Below are 15,801 nucleotides of genomic sequence, written 5' to 3'. Positions count from 1 at the left end.
GTATAACGGATCGAGATTGATTATACCATACGGATCTGAAACCATTCTCGGGGAAGGCCCGTATACAAGGCTGCATACAATTCTCTACCTGATTGATGCTTTCAACAGTGATATTCTTTTTCTCTTTTCGACAGTTTTTATTTCTTTTTTCCGATATTGCGCAATCAGGAACGACGCAGTTACGCAATACAAGGGCTGTATAATTGCAAACATGCCCCTAATCGCACCAACTTTTCGTATAATATATACCTCAACCTCAATATCTGCTGATATCCGATAGGCTGATGAATCTAAAGCCTTCTTATGAAATTCGCTTCTTAAACATCTATGTAATCACATGCATTTATGTCAATTCAAAACCACCACCATTATCGATTATATCGATTTCGAAGAGAGGATTACCGAACATTAAATCATCGCGTTTGTCTCGGTATTTCTGCAAAATCGTGCATGTTTATGAGTGATTCCACGTCAAATCGACCAATGATTCGATAACCGACCCTTTCCGAATTGAATGATTTTTTCTCAAAAGTTTCCTTTCAATACTATATAAAACAAAGTCTTGCCAAAGGGAAAAAATTGAAAATATTTTTTCCAAAGGTTATACAAAATTCCAAACTTTACGAGTTTACGAATTTTTCAGGACTATTTTTGAAATGTTTCGAAAACTATTTCAGTAATCAAAATGGATTTGGGTCTATTTCAAAGGGGGTATTTGTCGCGCTACGAAAAAAAAAAAATTTTCAAAAAATAATAAGTTGGCAAAATTTTGAAAGTTGGAGAAAGTCGTAAAAATCGAAGTTTCAATTTTTTTTTTTACTTCCTTTTATTTATTTAAAAATATCCTGAAATTTTCAAGAGGCTGTCTTTATTTCCTGAAATACACTACCAGTCAAAAGTACTCGCTCGCAGATTTCGGGACAAAAAATTTTATATCGCAAAAGGCGGTCCAGTTGAAAACGAAAAAAATAAACCCGTAAAAAAAGTCGTAGAAACTTTTGAATGAATGAATGTCTTTCTTTCAAAATGCGATTTGTTGCATCCAAATATCTAGATTATTGATGGCGTCGTGGCAAAAAAAAGAGCTTGCGGGAACTTTTTTGAACTTTTATCCCAAAACTCTTGGCCGGTAGTGTATTTAAAAAAAAAACATACAGAACGACTTCTTGAAAATTTCAGGATATTTTTAAATCAATAAAAGGAAGTAAAAAAAATGAGCAGAAATCTTAATAAGGAAGTTTGATTTTTACGATTTTTTAACTTTTAAAACTTTGCAAATTTGTCATTTTTTTTTTGCAAAATATATTTTTTTTCATAGCCCCAATACCTCCTTCGAGATAGACCGAAAGTCATTTTTGTAACTAAAATAGTTTTTGAGATATTTAAAAAAAAAAAATTTTGAAAAATTCGTAAGATTGTAAGGTTTGGAATTTTGCATAACGTTTGAAAAAAAAAAATTTCAAGTTTTTCCCTTTGGCAGGACTTTGTTTTACAATAAAAGAAAACTCCTGACAAAGAATCATCCAATTCGAAAGGGATCGATTCCAATAATTGGACGAATTGTCATGGAATTACTCATATTAAATAAAGTAAAAAATGAGCATCCGATTATGCGATAATATTGGAACTAATTCTACTTCCGAAGTAGAGTCTTTAGCATCTACAGTCGGACCCGGTAGAAAAATCGCGAGCGTTCAAATTTGATGAAAATTTGCGACGATATATGCAGGAAAATTTCAAATGTGTATGATCACACTCATTCAATTCAATTAAAAAATCAAAGTAGAAGCAGCACTTATAAAAATATATATATATATGTAATATGTATATATATTTTTTTTCTACAAGTGTGAACAACAAGACGTTGCGAAGTATTTACAAGTGACAGAGACTCACTCAGTCGGTCTAAGAATATTGTAAAAATAAAATAGAAGATAGTGAAAAGACTACATGAAAAAAGTAACGAAAGTAATTTTTCCTTTTTGGTTTTGTAACTGGAAAAAAAAATGAATGAAAATCTACGATACCGATGCTATTTTGAGTACTGAGTTCCCAGTCTTTCATGAGGATTTCTCGGGCAGGTCAGGATGACGTTGACGTGGATGCACCTACAATGCAGAGAGCGTTCATACATATTTATATACACATCTTACACTGATAAGAACAAAACAAGGTAAAAAAAAAGTATAAACGGAGATAAAACGAAAGAAAAAAAACGAGCGCAGTCCGAAATATATGCGTCGCAAACGAGATGCGATAATAACGTAAGAACGATGATGAGAGAATAATTTTAATCAGCACACGAGGTATTTGAAAAAATTCGTATAGCTCGGGGGGATTTATTATTTTGTTCGTTCATTTACACCAGACAGACGGGATGTCCTGAGACTTTCACATCAAACACCGTTGGTGAAATCGCTCTCCCTCCCGTACATAGGTTATAGCGCGCTTGAATCTGTTATAGCGAATATTATGAGAGTTACGACGATCAAACGTTCCGTCATTTCCAAGCCGCCACAGAGACAGAGAAGAGAGAAGGTGAGACGTGCGCGGATCGGACGTTACGCTTCCGAGGATCTTCGGAAAGCGTGAACAAGACACGAGTAAGCGTGGTTTCGGTCTGTACTTGATTTCAATTTTCTCTTTCTCTCTCTCTCTCTCTCTCTCTCTCTCTCTCTCTCTCTCTCTCTCTCTCTCTCTCTCTCTCTCTCTCTCTCTCTCTCTTTCCCACAGTGGCGGAATCCCTTTTTTTCCTTATTATCATTCGAATCATTACGTGAGAATGCAAGGTGCGAGTATAAGCAAAGGTATGTATAACGATGATCGCGAAACCAGGTAGGTTCATTGGGGATTATAGCAGTGTACATATAATGCGTGTTCGTCTTTTCATGTTCTAATGATAGTGTGTAAAGGGGAAGAACGTTTGTTTCTGGAGGATAAAAGCGTCAGCGAATTGCTACGTATTTTTGAAACGCCTCGATGGACAGTTTGCATTACGTTTTTCTTAAATTTTCTATTTTGTTCTTTCCGATAACTCTCTGTACACTATCTATTTCGGTAATAGCGCGTTATTACACCAAAAGCATTAAGTTATGCACGATGTATTAACACGCAATTATGTATCGTAGATATCGTGGAGCATACAAATTATATAGCAGGCGCGTGGGCACCAGAGAATTGGATCTTGATCGAGGGTAGAGGCGAACATGGGTTTGGCACACGTGGAATCATCGTATCTTGTATGTGTAGTCTCTGAACGTGAGTCTCATTTACGACACCAACGTCGAGCTTACTTGTAACATATTGTTTTAATCGTTACTGATTACACGTTTGGTGTCATCATTATGATGTGTATTTTGAGATGAATGAAAAAAAAATAAGTCGAATAAATAAATTTAGAAAAGTGACGATATTTTTATAAATAACTATTAAAATGGTTTATCACAATAGAGTCTACTAGCAGTATAAATCATTGTGAACTATTAGGATTTAGTCGATAATTTGAATAAGTTCACTTAGAATTTTTCTTTGAGCAGATGGATGCAGGACAAACGGAAGAGAATTTTCGCACTGTTTAGTTAAATGTGGTATGTATAAAGTCTGAATTTACCAACATTGTTGGATGAATGATGCAATTTTGATAACAACCGTTGAAATAAACATTATAGATAAAAGTTCATTGTTGAAACGAAAAGTGTTTATCGCATCTTCCAATGACACTTTTTTACTCTTCGTCACCTTCGTGACAAGGAAGCAGATGAGAGCACTTTCTTGCTCCCGTCATTCGCACATAACATGAATTTTTGAATTCTGTAAAACATTCTTTTAAAACATCCCGAGGAAATGTCCCTGTTTTTCGCAAGTATTTTGTCGAGGTCGTCAGAAGAATGTTGGTTTTTGTAACGGACATGCATTAAAGAAAAGATTTGTGAGCGGCGGAGAAAAAGGAATTAGAAGAGATTTTTACGCGGAAAAGAATCTCGAGGACTCGCGAACAAGCATCAAGGGAAAAAGCAAAAGGTCGATGTGACAATGCCGGAGGCGTTGCGTATGTCAAATCCAAAGTGGGCGAGTTTCCTATCAAAACGTTAAAAAATGTTCCAATAACCTGTGGAATTAATCTTTAGATGGCCGGGATTTGAGAGTTTAAATCATCCCTGAAAAAATCTCAAATTAATGTCTGGTATCACGTATCAACTACCTACAAAGTTCATGTCACAGGGCGAGCTGACGTGTCGGCTTCCCGGTTTTCTAGAGGTTAATGGGCTTTGTGCATGCTTACAAATAAAATTAATCGACAAAACTTTGTTTATCGAAGAAAAATTATTGGATGTATAAGAATCTGTACAATATAGGAGCCGATATATATCTTTTGATATGTAACTGCTCGTACACGGAGAGACTTTTATAGCAACGTCGCCTCATATCCATATTATAATAATAATCGCTATAGAGTGTGTCAAATAATGCAAAAGTTTGGGGAACCATTACCGCAGTCCATAGTAAATAACGCGCTGTGCTATATCAAAAATGAACACCGAGCGAATTTTCATTAAAAACATAGTAAATAATGAAATGATTTGATGAAAATTTACGATATAACATAGCAATCGTTTCTCTGTGCTATACGAAAAATTGAATAGTTTCATTTTTTCCTTTTTCACCGCATTGAATTTTGCTCAATAACATAGCAAAATTCATGCGCGCACCAAATATATGAGGTGTTGCGGATATAAAGACGAGAATTGACTAGGGGCACATAGTAAAAATTCAAGCAGTCGCTTATTCGTTTATGAGCGGATTTTGTGTTCACGTCTCGATACCCGAAATTAGTTATTATTGTTATAATAGAAATTAGAATTGCCACTAATAGCTCAGCAGTATTTAAAATTTAATTGTTTCGATTCAGTTTCCATACTAAAATGGATAAAAGGTCCCCATTTCACCTTAAAATCTGGATCAATATTGATGATGCCTGCAGAAAAAGGCCCTGAGTTTTTTGAGACAACACATGTTTGTGTTGAAAAATGTGGAAAAATCTTTGCTATCACGATTGCATTGTCAAATTATTATTTTGATAGACATTATGAAGCGTTTGCTATGATGCCGAACATTAATCCTCAATGGTCGGTCATAACTCTCAGTGAATTTGTTGATAGGAATATATGCGTTACCTACAAACTAAAGACAAGGAATGATAAAAATTACATTCCGAAAACATGGATGTGAAGCAATGTGTATAAATAAAAACACGTACGTTGATTATGACAGTGACGGTTATGTATTTTTTTTCGAAATCCATAAATACAAACATTGTATGTGTATATATGTGGATTAAAAATTATTCATCACTCCCAACACCTCAATCCGATTCAAGTGCTTCGAAGTGCTCTGCATCAGAAGAATGAATAAAAATACCCAAACATTATTCCTTTATCAAAATACACAATGCTGGCGAATAGTTGAATTTGTTGTACTTCGACTCGCATATAGCGTATAGAGATTCGGAATAGCAACATTTTGTGAAGTAGATCGTGAAAATCGGAAATACCGCATGATAAAATTTCGCAAGGTGTACTCATGAAAATTTACGAAAGGCAAGAGTGACATTCAGATATTGATACATCGTTCGATGTAAAATGTCACAGACCTAAATTTTGCCTGTTCTACATAGTAAAATTGGAAAAAACTGCTCTCGGCGTTAAAATTACTATGTATTCTGGTGAAATGTAATATATTGGCGATATAAACCAGCGCTGCTATAAAAAATAGTAAATATTTCTATGTATACATCCGAAATATTCGTGTAAAAGTCTCTCCGTGTAATTATACTCCAAATTTATATGTTCAAGTTCAACGAAATAAACGAAAAAAAAAAATACAATTCTATTTTTTCTCTCTCTCTAACTTGTAATTTTTAGTTTTTTTACTTACAGAAACGATTCGTGAAAAATAAAGAATTGTAGAATGAACCATGTTTTTTTCGTTCGTTTTGTTAAACTCCAACGCTGGAAACTTCAGCGTCATAAATGAGCAAGGCAAAGGAAAGTGGGACAGAACCAGGGCGCATTCAATTTGTAAATGCAAATTGCTTTTTATTCCAGTATAAACTGTTGGGAACGAAGGGAGTAATTGTGCCGAGGTTGGCCTTCCATCATTCTCAGTTCAAAGTCAAACCACGGGTTTGCTTTCGCTATTGCTCCTAGATGTTCGCAATGGCAACCTCGCGAGTTTGATTGACCGCGCTATTCTGATAGAATCGACAAGAGTCTGCTCGATTCTTTATCATTGTGTTCTCCTCGCTCTAATGGCGAGGAGATGGAACTATGGTGACGCGTCGACATTGAAAATACAATTACCACTTTATTTGCCAGCCTGAAAAAATAACCTTTTTTCTGCCTGGCATCAAATATTAATCGACATAAATAAAATTTCAAGCGGATTTGAGGCAAACGATTGATTATCCGTAGTATATTTATTGCTCGGAAAAAGGAGCACTGTCGAGGAAGAAATTTTGCTTAAAGTTACGACTGACATACCGGATGCTTTGGCTTCGGTCGAAAGAGCGGCGGAAATGACGGGAATGTGTATGTACTGCGGGGAAGAGCGCGGAGTTGCATTCGCAGAGCTGCTGGGTGAATTTGCTCGAGGGCTGAGCTAGCCGGAAACGCGTTGGGGGTTTTCGTACTCGAGAACGATGCAACGCTCCATATACGTATAGAGTTTGAGCACCGCCTTCAACCCTCTGATCGCACAGCGGTAACCCTGCATCGTCGAATAGTAGATATTCTCAACCCTTTCTCCCTCCTTCGATGGACCTTACGAGGCGACGATACCTGGAGTCGCCGGTCAGTATTCGAGAGTTTCTGCCTTGTCACGGTTTCGGCAATCTGTACAACGGAAATACGTCGCGAGTGAGCTGGAAGATCGGTCTCCGGAAAGAGAGAGAGAGAGAGAGTAGAGAGAGAAGGGGGATGAGCGAATGACAGAACATGAGATAGTGAGTTCGTCGGTCTGTAAGGGAGACCGGGAGAGAACGAGAGAGCTACGAATAGTGAGAGGAACCAGTCAAATTCCTGGCATACCGCGGGCCAACTGGTTAGCGAGCGATTTACGATATTGTAAACCGATCCGACGGCGGGTGCCGAGACCGCCGAACCTCAATCTAATAGTGGTGACTCTAGCCTCTCTCTCTCTCTCTTCTCTATGCTCGATACAAGGAGAGGTTGGCCAACGGTATGTGGAGATACTACATTGCTGCTGATACTATCGTCGACTAGTGCTCCCTCGTTCCCTTAGAACACTTGCATGAACGTTTCCTCCCTATCTTTCGAGATTTCAATTCACTATATTCTCTGCAAAATGTGATACTCCATCGAACAGTAAATCCTAGGTTTCGGAATGAGGAGACTATTCACTCGAATGAAAAAAATCTGCAACTAACGAGCACCGCTTTCCGCGACGTCAAAATTCATTAATACAATCCAATTGGATTTTTTTAGTTGACACAACTTCTAGAACTCGTAACGAACATCATTTCGAAGAAAAACAGTGATCAACGACTTGCACGCATTTTGACATTTTTCGCTGCGTTTACTCGTTGGATGAAGAGGAGAAACGCGTGAAGCAAACTTTATTACTCCGCACAATGGGTCGCTGAAGAAAGAGAAAGGGAATATTGGAGATGGGAGAGAGAGAGGGAGCGATTCAATTAGCGAATGTGCCGAGTTTCTAGTTACATGACTGCGACTCTACCCCTGGGAGCATGGAGCACGGAGGATGGGGTGCGTCTCTCATTTGCTCACTGTGGTATTTTCACTGTGTACTCTACTCGTTTTCTGTTCAAGTGAACTCAAAATGTAACAGGAAGAGAGAGAGAGAGAAAGAGAGTGTGTTGAACGATAATGCAGTTCCAGCAGTCAAGAAAATGGAAATACGATGAGCGAACGCACGGGAAACTATGGAGGGTCAAAGAGAAAGACGGGCAGCAACGGGAGGAGACGGGAGACAAGCACACAGTCATGCGTAATAATTATATATATGTAATCATAGCTATGTATAGCGGTCACAGCAATTCTCCAGCCTTCCTGATTCTAGTTGTTGGCAATTCTCACTGCGGAGTAGATATATATATATATATCTTTATCGCTCATACTATTGGAAGTATAACTTCTAAAACCATCACGGTGATTTGTATGATTGGTCTGATAGACCGTATACTCATATAGGATTAATTAATCTGAATTTGCTGATTCGATGCAAGCTAAAGAAGAAACCGACAAAAGTAAAATAGAGCACGGCTCATCTGATATAAAAAAAAAAAATATATATATATCTTCGACAGAAAAAAATGAACTGAAAGTGATTCGAGATACAAACAAGTACTATAAACCGTCTGGAATGTAAAAAAAGGTACGAAGAAAGGAAAAAAATCCGGTCGTTTGTAAATCGGTGAAATTGTGAATTCGTTTGTCAAATGAAATTGACTCGTACGAGGGCGACGACAGAACAATATCAGCGATGCATGCGCTCGAGTTTCGAGTTATAGGAGGGAAAGGTGGCGCGAGGGCGCACGGCAGAGATATGCACCAATTTCGAGGTCGGCGAGATTGGGACGTTTGGCTGGGTCATTCGTTTATTCGTTTCATTCGGGCGAACCAGTGCACAATTCGAGCCAATTCATCAAGCGTTGCCGAGGGACGAAGCGAATGTAATATGTTACAACCTCACAGTTCGTGTGCAGAAGAGAGTGGGAGAGGATGAGAGTTGGGAGTGAATCGGGATCGGAACCCGAGCGTCCTGACAGGACAACCTGATGCACTTTATTTTGCGTGTACAGTTACATTTTTGCGGTCTCATCGGAAACGTCACTGCTCTTTCTCACCCACTCTCGTCCCGGAGTTTGTGTCGCAATATATTTCCAATATACGCACGCGCTCGCGCACGGCCTTTCCTCCTCTTCGTTATTTCCACCATGTTGCTCGCTCGTCACTGGCTGATCTGTCCTAATCCACCCTGGGAAACTAAATGCACGTAACGTGTGCAAACACATCCACATCATTCTGATCTCTCCTATATCGACGACGATATTTTATTTCAAAGCTAAAACCGCTTGCGGTAAATCCATCCGCGATTACTTTTAATTCTAGTTTTCTTCCCCTATTTCATGTTGCGCGATAGCCAGCGTCACTGGACTTTTGTCTGCTCGTGGTTAACCATGTCCATCGATACCGTCAACGCGTCATCGCGTACGAATAAAATATATACCGAAAAAATGAGATTATCGACTGTAAATCGTAATCCAATTTCTCATCGTGCTAATTATTTGTCTGCATGTTTCTTTACTATATTATGAGATGTATTTGTACTAATACTATCGTTATCGCGGTTATTGACTTGGTTATTTTCAGAATCCCGTTACTGTGGATCGTTTGATCCGCACATTTTCGTGAAGTGCGTCTCTTTGCGAGCTTGGAAAATTGCCATAATGAAGAGCGACGAAAGGGTTGTCCGTGAAGCATTAGATAGAAAGATTATAAATGAGTAACATTTGACGCTGAAATGGAAATAATTTATCGACGATACTATGAGATAATCGTTGCCTATGTATATATTTTATATATTATTATTATATATATATATATATATATATATATTCGGGTGCTTCATTTTAGGATAACTTTTTTTTACTTATCGTGCCCGAAAGTCTTTAGTTAATGTCTAAAAACGACAAAGCTTTGCGAAAAGATACCGTTGTCAAAAAATATTTAGCGGTTGCGAATCGAAATTGAAAGTTTCCTATTTGATTAGCATTGAAAAAATTGTTGTCCTCATTATTGGTGCTGCTCTGCTAATTTTCACGTAGCTATATTTTCCAGGCGGATTGTCGTGGAAAACTTGATATTCTACAATACAATCCATTGAACCATGTCCGTAAATTCATGCGCTTGTAACGCCTAAGTTATTATTAAATATAAGAATAAATTCAAATGATAACTATGTAGATAAACAACTTTGCTACAAACGAGTCTTATAAACTGAGACTGTGCATTCAACCCTTTCTAAGTTACAGAGGGTTGAAACAAATTTTAGGTATATTTTTTGTGTAATTGAAACAATTCCATTTTTTAGGATATCGTCTGCTCAACTTTATTGAATATATTCATCTAATAGATACGTTGAAATAAGGATCTAACAAGATTATTTGCGAAAGAAAATGTAATTTGCAGGTTTCAATAAAATAAACAATTTGAAGTTTCATTAGATTTTGATTTACCGTCATAAAATGATCGGAAAAACAGATTTCTTTGAGGGGAGGGTAACATAATTTCAGCCAAAAAACACCCAATTTTAAGGTTTTTTTTAGACGCTAGAGATAATATAAATTTATTTCATTGATTGATTGGCATCATAATACAATATATGAACAATATTTCCTGAATTTTCGCAATTCAAATATCAATAATTGACTCAATGGCAGCAGAGGCACTTTGGAAAAAAATTGTTCACCGGTGAACAATATAAATCGAAATCTACTCGACAAATTCTTTTGAAATTTGGCATACTACTTCCTTACATAATTAATAATTTTGCATTAACGAATAGGCATATTTTTAAGGTGATAATCGGTGTTTCAACTTCTAATTGTAAAAAAAAAATTTTTTAATCGAAAAAAAATCCTCCTGTAGATCCCGTACGCCAAAAATCAAAAGTCGTGAGATCAGGGAAGACAAAAATATTGAGACATTGTGCCGCGGAACTTGGTCATAACATTTTCAATGCGAAAGTAGAGAACCAAAACTTTTTAAAACGTGTTTAATGATGCGAATTGTTCAAGGGTATAGTTGTGTGCGCACCTTTGCAAAAAGAATTTTCCTCAGAAAGGTAGAAGCGAAAAAGATCGAAAAAGAAAGAAATTTGAAAGTGAGCACATAGCGATGAAAAAAAGACAAAAGTGAATAAGTGCCGGGTGAAAAAATACATGTGAATATGGGGGAAGCAAAGCTTAGTTTTTGGTTAGGAATATACTGAGGGAAAGACCGGTGAGTACGCGAGGGTTTGCGTAAATTTCTGCAAAGCGGCTTTATAAAAATTCCAGGAGAATATTTATTTGCCGCTCGGGGACGTCCGAAAAGCGAGCGGCCAGGCAGATTCACCTTTTTTTACACTCCGCGACCTCGCGGATGTTTTATATTTATAAAACGTGAACGACGCTACGCAACACACCACGCTCGCGACTGTGAATTAAACATTCTGAAAGAAGGTTCGGGCGGGGAAATTTAGAATCAAACGAGAAGCGGAAGTAAAAGAGTGAGAGAGAATGCGAAGAGTGTTCGGTAGACATTCGGTGTCGCAAGAGTCGAAAGAAAACAGCTCTTTTCCACTCATCGAAATACAGAGATACTTCAGAATATAAATATAATAACCCTGACGTTAGACATTAATATAAGGCTGCGTTCGATCGTGAAAACGCGATACAGTAAAATCATTCGTCTTGTACGATAATAAAATGAAACTTGAAAATAATATTCACCGCGCAGCTGTCGACGAACAGTACTATACGAAACGACAATGTTCAGCCGAGAGCTAGTTTCGAGAGATGCGACAATCTAGAAAGTTATAGAGGAAAAAAAGAAGCTAAAACTGAGACAAAAAGTCAGGGCGCTATTGGAAATTTTTTTCTACGCTTGAGAATTTATCGGGCGTTCATACGGAAATATTTGAGAATTCCTCCTCTCGTCCTGATAGGTATACGTGCATACATGAAATAACCGCTCTTCTAGCGCCCTAGCGTTGCGCATAGTGAGAAAATGCGGCTGACTTTGGCCATGAAACGATGCGATGAGTTTTTTCTTCATTTATTATTTTACATATTTAGCATACAAAAGATAACGGCGTTACGGAGACAAGGATACGTAACATGCCTTCGTAAGAACATGAGGAAATATATAAATTTCGAGTTCCGAGTTCAAGACCGCTGACTCGACACAAATCAATCAATCGACGTACTGAAATAATGTATGGCTCTAATTACATTTGAAATGAAAAAAATAATCAAAGATTGAGGTAGGACCGAAGTAAAATGATTTTATTACGTGATCAATTTTTCACGATGAAAAAAGAGAAATTATTATGGATGAAAATTTTAAGAGATTTAGAGACCATTAGCTCAAAAGTCTTACTGGACATTCTCGTTAAGGGATGGAGAACCCCCTCACGCACATTTTCCTTATGATCCTTCGAGTGTACAAGATGATACACGGATCGATGCAGAGACAAACGCAAGTACATACTTTCCACGTCTCTAATGCGGCAGAGGGACGACAAGTTTATTACGAGGGGAAAACGAAAGGCGGAGGTGCCTCCGTCCTCTCATGGTCGCATCAAGAAGAGTTTCTCTCTGCCTCTTCGTAGCACGTACGTAATAAAGGTGCCATCCATCACGCGACAGGAAAGTCAATTGGAGAGAGCCTAAGTTCTGTCAGTATCTTCAAATAAATGCGTTGCTGAAAGTCATCTGTATACAGTTCTCGATTATACGTTCGGATGAGAAAAAAGGGAGGGGCAGTGGGAGCTGGGCTAAGAAAATACATTCAAATAGTCGAGTCTCCGAGTTTAATATATTTCTGATGGTAATTTAATAGCAATAGGAAAATTCTATTGCGTCACATTACCTGGAGTATGGCAAAATTTAAACGTGACTCCTCATTTTAACGAAATGACTTATTTTGCTTGGAACTATCATTTCATATTTTTTATTCAATTTCTGAATTTATCACCCACGTTTGCAAGTGTCTACCAAACTTTTATGAAACATAAAAGTCTAATCTCAGGAGGTTTCGAATTAAAACACTACATTTCATTGGGCTTGAAAATATGTAACTTTTTGAAGGAATGGATGGGAGAAGAGCCAAAATCAATAACACTCTTCTTATCTGATTGTGAGAATTAAATTTTCATAACATTAAATGAAATAAATATGATCGTCATCGTCATTTACGCGAAGAATCATCACCGAAGTTGTCTATTTTTTCGCCGATATTATATAAAGGCCATACAGCCATCGTCCAACAAATCAGGATCATCCATTATAATCATTGAAATAAGTGCACTCATTTTTCTATATTGTTTCATAAACTAATCTTGACCCTTTGATATTATATATAACCGGTTGAAAAAAGAAGGGAAATTCAACGTCGAAAAAGACAAATTCGCATTAAGGATTAACAGCAGAACGCGTAAGAAAAAAACAATAATGGTACATAAAGATCTCACCGTACGATAAATAAATAAAAAAATTATACTACAAATTCTAATATTATTTCGAATAAGTAACATTTTTTCCCTGGAATTTCAAGCTGAAGAACAAGCGAGAAGATATACATCAAATTCGATGAAAGCCATGCAGCCGGCTGCGATTATTGCATGTCTTCGCTATTCCTCACCTAGCCCTCCTCTCCCGAACCTTATCCTCTCTTTCATGCTGTTCAACACTCCACCCGCTGAAGCACGCTGAAGCAACGTGAAATCATATTAAAGTGGAAGGAAAGCCAGGGAAAATAATTAATTTATTTTCGAGGATGAGAGTCTCTAGTGAAAAGTCAGTCGTCGTTTCACATCATGAAATCCGATTCTTCGCCGGGCATATTCCTATGCATCCATGAGAACACACATATTTATCTTTATATATGCTTGTTTTGTGGGAATTTCATCAAAACCGTTGTTCGAATGATTACTTAAGAATCATTTGAAAATTTACAACGCCTTGCTCTTGACTCTCTTGTATCCCGACCATACTGTTTCGGTCGCGCACACATATGGTTTCAAACGAAATTCCTCGATGTTACGGAGTTTCGCTAAAATCCGCTTGGTTTCAAGTAGAACCTCAACTTCGTTTAATAACATTACCTCAAAAAGAGACATCGATCGATGGGAGAAAAACTTACCATTTTTGTTGATGCATGAATGAGTGAACAGTTTAACAAACAATGAAGCGACGTATATTATTCGATTTTTCGATACTGAAATATTTCGATAGTTTATTCAGTGGATTGGTAATTTCTCAACATATAAATTCTCAACATTTTTTTTCGCTATTCTGTTCGCAAAATTCGAAAAATAGTGAACACGGTCGATCCGAAATTTGGACAGCACATCTAGTATGTGACATCCCCGATTTCGTCTTTTGGCAAAAATCGAGCTAGTATGGTAATTAAATATATTTTTTGAGATCGTCTAGAATTGCATTTTTTCAGGTGAATTTAGAATATCTTTTACTCTGACAAAATTGCATAAACAAAAATAGTCTGCGCGGAAACGATTTACGAGCATCACTTTTGAACCCGTTATAATCTAGAGTTCCAGTATAGCTACTCGAGATAAGCCCATTCACTTATAAAGGAAACTTCGATTCAAAGCTCTTTACCGAAGGGACCGCATTTTCATATGTTTTCGGAAACTGTCACTATTTTTTCTGTCATTATCCAACACAAATAATTATAGCAAATTGGGGAATGCTGCAATTTACGTGAATTTTGAGTTTATGTTGTTTTTTTTTTTTGAATAATTTCATAGAGGAAAAGAATCTAATTTAAAGTACAAAATAACGAGTATAATGCTACCCCAAATTATTAGCTACACTTACTCTTGTCGTTTTGTCTAGCATCACTGTTATGGTAATATTTGATGTTTCGTGCGGCAGATCGTACACTGTTTCTATACCTCTATAAACTTGGATACCGTCTTGCATTTTTTATACGAGTGATTTTGTTTTCGACTCCGTTTATATATAATGAATGGTTGAAGTATGACTAGTTATGCGTTTATTATTGTAGTGAGAACTGTGTGAGTTGAAAAAGATTTTTCATATTAGTAGCATGGATTAATAGATAGTGATAGTTTATTACAACGCTGAAGTTTGTAACGTTGAAGTTCAACGAAATTAACGACAATAACATATGTAATTCACGAATTTTTTATTTTGCGAATCATTGGTGTAGACCGAAAAACTACGAATTGCATATTAGGCAGGTAACAGAATTGGAGAATTAGTGAAACTGTTGGAGAGTTTTTTCAGATCATTTCGTTGGGCTCGAACGTTGCAAACTTCAGTGTCATTAGTTTATTCAAATTAAGGAATAGTGATTTTTATCTGTGATATTTAATCTAACGAAAATGAATTGAAAATATCGGAGAATAAAAAGATTGTAACGTGGATTAGAAATAACGATAATGCATTGTGGTCGCTGCGAGCCTCATCGGGGTCAGATAGTTGGATGGGAAGTGATCGGTATTATAGGTGGAAGGGGGCATAGGGATATAGAATACAATCCTCTCGTATTCCCTCGCCTGACGTCAAAATATACTTGCTCGTCAGTGTGGTGGGAAAAACGACGCCCTTGATATCACACTTGTTGCTGCACGAGATGATCGAATCGGTAAAGTTTGGCTCTTCCTCACCCTTACATGCGAGGGGCGTCGGTCTGTCGGCAGGACAAAAGGGGAGAAAGAAGAGTAAGAGCTTGAAAACAACGAAGGGGCAAAAGATTGGCAAAGGAGTGCCAGCAGGAAGGCAAAAAACGAGGGGGCGTTGAAAACATTTACGAAGGAGTTTTAGAGCCCCCCCCCCCATCGTCCGTAAAGAGCTTTTTGGATGCGAGGTCAGGATGAATCGTTCCTGAGAAAAAACCATTTTCACCCTCCACTATCTTTCTTCAGCTTTTGCTGTTGGCTAAATCTTATCAGAACAGTCGAGATACGGTGTGTATTTATTTACAATTGCTATTTAGGAATTGCGCAGTG

The 15,801-nt window shown here is 37.3% G+C and overlaps 1 protein-coding gene across 5 annotated transcripts in view; it reads right to left on the bottom strand.

Annotated features, from left to right (window-relative positions):
- The window catches only part of scalloped (TEA domain transcription factor 1 homolog scalloped), a 179,604-nt gene that overhangs the window by 91,959 nt on the left and 71,844 nt on the right, over positions 1-15,801 (bottom strand). For 3 of the 5 annotated variants that reach the window (XM_043413386.1, XM_043413385.1, XM_043413387.1), the window contains exon 2: positions 2,028-2,108. The exons of the other annotated variants lie outside the window; for them this stretch is intronic. In XM_043413386.1, coding sequence (XP_043269321.1) covers positions 2,028-2,064 — 37 coding nt within the window. In that variant the 5' untranslated portion in view covers positions 2,065-2,108. The remainder of the gene's footprint in view (positions 1-2,027; positions 2,109-15,801) is intronic. 5 annotated transcript variants of the gene reach the window in all.

The sequence above is a fragment of the Venturia canescens genome, chromosome 2 (genome assembly GCF_019457755.1).
Source record: "Venturia canescens isolate UGA chromosome 2, ASM1945775v1, whole genome shotgun sequence".
NCBI classification, from domain to species: Eukaryota; Metazoa; Arthropoda; class Insecta; order Hymenoptera; family Ichneumonidae; genus Venturia; species Venturia canescens.
This window is presented reverse-complemented; position numbering and strand designations above follow the sequence as displayed.